This window comes from Alnus glutinosa, chromosome 6 (genome assembly GCF_958979055.1).
Source record: "Alnus glutinosa chromosome 6, dhAlnGlut1.1, whole genome shotgun sequence".
In the NCBI taxonomy this organism is placed as follows: domain Eukaryota; kingdom Viridiplantae; phylum Streptophyta; class Magnoliopsida; order Fagales; family Betulaceae; genus Alnus; species Alnus glutinosa.
Window position 1 is genome coordinate 1952139 of NC_084891.1, and position 4505 is coordinate 1956643.

The 4505-nt window shown below is 35.6% G+C and overlaps 1 protein-coding gene across 1 annotated transcript; it reads right to left on the reverse strand.

The window, feature by feature from the left end:
• Nucleotides 1-3115: 3115 nt before the first annotated feature.
• Nucleotides 3116-3925, reverse strand: LOC133870571 (uncharacterized). The gene has a single exon (XM_062307732.1). It carries the CDS (start codon nt 3923-3925, stop codon nt 3116-3118), a length of 810 nt encoding a protein of 269 aa, XP_062163716.1.
• Nucleotides 3926-4505: the final 580 nt, after the last annotated feature.

Sequence of the window (4505 nt, forward strand, 5' to 3'; positions counted from 1 at the left end):
GCAAGCAAGTTGGCCACCTGAGAAGGCGACACATTCTTCCAGAGGGATATCAGATTCTAAAGAAGAAATGGTGGAAGGGATTGGTTGGACATCCACATGATCGGGGAAGGCGCTGTAAATTTTCTCTTACCTTTTTGTACAGTTGATTTCTTTCATTTTTATTTCTTTTCATTTTATTTTCGTTTCTGACAGCAACTAACATTTTGATGTTTGTGTCTATGAGAAATGTTGCTGTTAGTTTTTGTTGACAGGTGTTTTGGTGTTTAAGTTTGGGGGACGCCTTGACCTTTCACACCTCGATGTTTCCGTATTTCTGGTAATGTATTTCTACACTACACATTGCGGACAATGTGTAATTCAAGTTTGGGGGTATGGAAAAGCACTCTGTCCATTTGTTTGTTTGTTTATTTCATTTGTTTGTTTGTTTAAATTTTCTGTTTGTTTAAGTTTCCATTTGTGTGTTTGTTTAATTTTTCTAATTGTTTTTAGTTATTTTTAGTTGTCTTTTTGTTCTTAAAATGTTTTAATTAAAAAAAAAAAAAAAAAAATTATGTTGTCAAGTTTGAGTTAAGCCATAGCTGTGGTTTGCATTTCATCGGCTTGCTTAAGTTTTTGAACACATCATGTCTTTAGGAATCTGAGTCTTTTGACTTATTTTTGGGCTAGTAAGATTTCACTTGAGTTGAACTATCACGAGCACGTTAGCATGTAATTTGTGGGGTATGAATTTGTGCTTAATTGTGTATTTTGAGAGTTGTTGGATGACTTATTGATAAATAACCTTGGCTTGCAAGATATATATATATTAAAAAAAAAAAAAAAAAAAAAAAAAAAGAAGATCATTTTGAGTTTTTCACTGAGTAACCGGGCCTCTTGCCTCACTAAGTATTGAGTGTTCGCGTCAAAAGGTGAGAATTTCAATTTGGTTAATTGTATGGCTAGTTTGGCTTCGTAGCCTTTTTGACTTGAGTAATTAAGCCCTTAGGGATGTTCTACATCTAGTGCCCTAAAACCATTTGGTTTGGGAGCCACTGGCCCAACACTCGTTACATGGGTCAATTAGAAAGCTTAAGGGAGCCGAGCATTGCACAGCCAACATATTAAAAAATATATATATATATATATATATATATATATATATAAAATAAAATAATTTGCATATCTTGCCTTGGTTGTTTCATTTGATAGGGATTCCAATGATTTTTGAAGTACTTATCTTGAGATTGAAATGAAACCTCATAATTGCATGTTGATTTCACTCTACACTTTTGAGGAAATGTGATGTCTTAACTGTCCATTTATGAGTGATTTGATGATTGGATCCCCTGTTGATGTTTATGATGGGGTTTGTCTTTTTAAGCATGCCAATGACGTATGAACCATGGTCTGGGTAAAACTTTTTCTCGTTGACAACGTAGTGTTTGAATGTTTGTGGGTATCATTTCTGGCAAACCCTCACGAGACTTCACTCGTCCACTAGGGAGTCCTAGGGGTTTAAAAGGCTTGTTGCATATGCTAAATGCAATCGTGTCTCCCACGAAAGAGGATTTATGTTTCATGCTTTGATTTTGTTTTTCATTTTGTTTTGCTAAGGGACTAGCAAAATGTAAGTTTGGGGGTATTTGATGAGTACCAAATATTGTGTATTTGGACCCCTTAATTTACATTAGTTAAACCTTTAGCTTTGTTATTTTCTAATGCTTTGGTTAGTTTTAGTGTTTTTATATTTTGTAGGACAATAAGAGAGAAATGATACAATTCAAGCAAAATACAAGGAAATTCGGATGCAGCAGACCACTACATTTAGACTGATCATAACAGGACCAAACGATATCCTTTTTGGGAGTTTATTAGGTCTAAATTGAAGTTCAAGATGTCAGATTTCCAACGCAACAAGTTTCAGCCAATTTGGAGATGCGTGGAAAAAGATATGGCTGTTTGAATTTCAGTCGACGGATCATCCCGAAAATCCAGAACCATCTCTCTTATTATTTTTCTTTTGCTTCATCCCTTGTCTCCCCAAAGCTAGAGCCAATACACGTTTTTCTCCACATTCTCAGCCACTTAATCACTTTTTTTTCCACTCAACATCATTCCATAAAACACTCACCACTCATTCCATAAAACACTCATCACTCATCTCTCCACTCATACACCCACTCACCCATTCCACACAAACCACTTGGCTATAAAAGGAGACCAAGGCTGAAAATCAAAGGGAAAGGAGGCATGAGCCTCTTTGTACATAACTTCTTGCTTCTCTTCTTCTTGTAGCTTATTTCTTTCCTTTTGCAACTCTTTGATTTTTATGCTTTTAAGTTAATGTTTTAAGTTGTAGTTATTTTATCATGTGTAGCTAATATTTTCGTTTGGGGTTGAGGATGAAACCTCACCATTGAAGAGAAACCGAGTTTCTTGCTTGTTCATGCTATTTGAGTTTATGGGTTTGATTTCTCATTGTTCTACTTCGATTTTTATGAGATGATGTTTTGATATCTCTTGTGGTTTCCGGATACAAGTGATGATGTGAAATAAGTTTCATTAAAATTGATTGCTTGGTGTTTGATCTATCAAAACATTGGATATTCATTGTGCGTCGTTCGACTAATACATTGTTTTATCGGTTTGAATGATGATATCCATTGTGATTGAATGATACATTGGATGTTTTGATTTCAATTGGTACTCTTTGTGATTTGTGCTATGAACGGAATCATTGAATGTTTCAAATGATTTTTGAAGCAATGTAGAGCATACCTAAGATTTATATGTGACAACCTCAAAATATGTGTGATGAGCATGAGATTAGGTTATTGTGATTTGGTGAGTGTGGATTCCGAAACCCTAGACCCCTTTATCTTCATTATTTTTGTTCATGTTTTCTTTTATCAAAAACCCCTAAATTTGGAACTAGGTTAAAATAGGATTAGTTTGAATAGAGATTAATTTTCGCAACACAATTCCCTGTGGGATCGACCTCGCACTTGCAATACGCTATATTGCATAACGATTCGTGCACTTGCGAGTACTTATTTTAAAACACATCAGTAACTTTAGGATAAATAGAATTAATACAGGGCTCGACCTCCACATTACCATCCGCCTTATACAGCCACTAAAAAAATCTAACAAAAGCACTCTCAACCCCCTTCTGATCATCCCATCTTTTCCCATCCAAATCTATAATATCCTTAATAAAGTTCCTACTCTTCCTATGGGAGGCACAAGCATGGAAGAACTTAGTATTTCTATCACCATACTTTAACCAATTTTCTCTAGCCCTCTGCCTCCATTTTAAGTCTTCTAGCTCCAACAAATGGTCAAGATTTGCCTTCAACACCTTCTCCTTAGCAACATCATTCGGATCCCCTTCCATCTGCACCTTCTGAAGCTCCTCCTCCACCTTTTTAACATTATTCATCTCCTGATAAACCGAACTCCTGGCCCAACTTTTTAAAATGCCACGACAGCTATCCAACTTCTCCTTGAGTACTCGCCATTTATCAGAAGAAGAATTTTTAATCCTCCATGCTGTCCTTACCAGTTTTCTATGCTCAGCATGCTTCAACCAACCAGCTTCAAAAAGAAATCTCTTACTTTTCACCCAAGGCTTACAACCATCAGGATCAAAGGAGATAATAAGAGGACTATGGTCAGAACAAAATCTAGGCAAAACATCCACTTCAACAACATTGTACACCCCACACCACTCCCTATTAGCAACAACTCTGTCCAACCATTCTAAAGTAAGGTCCCTTCCCTCCCTTCCATTTGACCAAGTAAACTTCTGGCCTTTGGATCCTAAGTCACACAAATTACAGTCCCTCAAGGTAGACTGAAATGAAGACATTTGCAACAAAGACATCCTGGAACCACTAGACTTCTCCGACAAAGAGATTATTTCATTAAAATCCCCACAAACCATCCATAGAGAAGGGTTTAGACTAGCCAAATATCTCAAAAGAGACCAAGATTCCTGTCTCCTCATAGGGTGGATTTGGTATTACGTTCTTACTGCATGCTTAATTAATATTCTTGGTTTATCAAAAAAAATATATATATTATTGGGTGTTGGTTGACCAGAAGGCAAACCATTTTCAAGCCTACACTTGTGGCTCGGCTTCAGCATAGGCCTCCAGAAGTTATGGGTGGGGCTACCTTCGGGCCGGGTTTAGCCCAATTAGAAAAAAGGGGCGGCTGGGGTTGGATAGTGAAATAAACCGCTTTTAAAAAAAGAAAAAAAAAATCTGATTTAAAAAATAAAAATATATTTTTCTTAAAAATATTAATAAATTTGGACCCCATTAAAAACATATTTATATCCCATCAAAACATTTTCAAACCAAAATCAAAAAAACTTTTTTCAAAACTATAATCAAACTTGCCCTAGTAGTATGAGAAAGACGGGTTAAATTGAAATGTTTTTATTGGAAAGGCCAATAAAAGATAAGAAGATAACCTATAATTACCTTTAATAATAATAATAATAATAATTAGCCCTATTT

Coding starts and splice junctions, on each gene's coding strand:
- LOC133870571 (XM_062307732.1), bottom strand. CDS start 3,925: ATGGTTTGTGGGGATTTTAATGAAATAATCTCTTTGTCGGAGAAGTCT.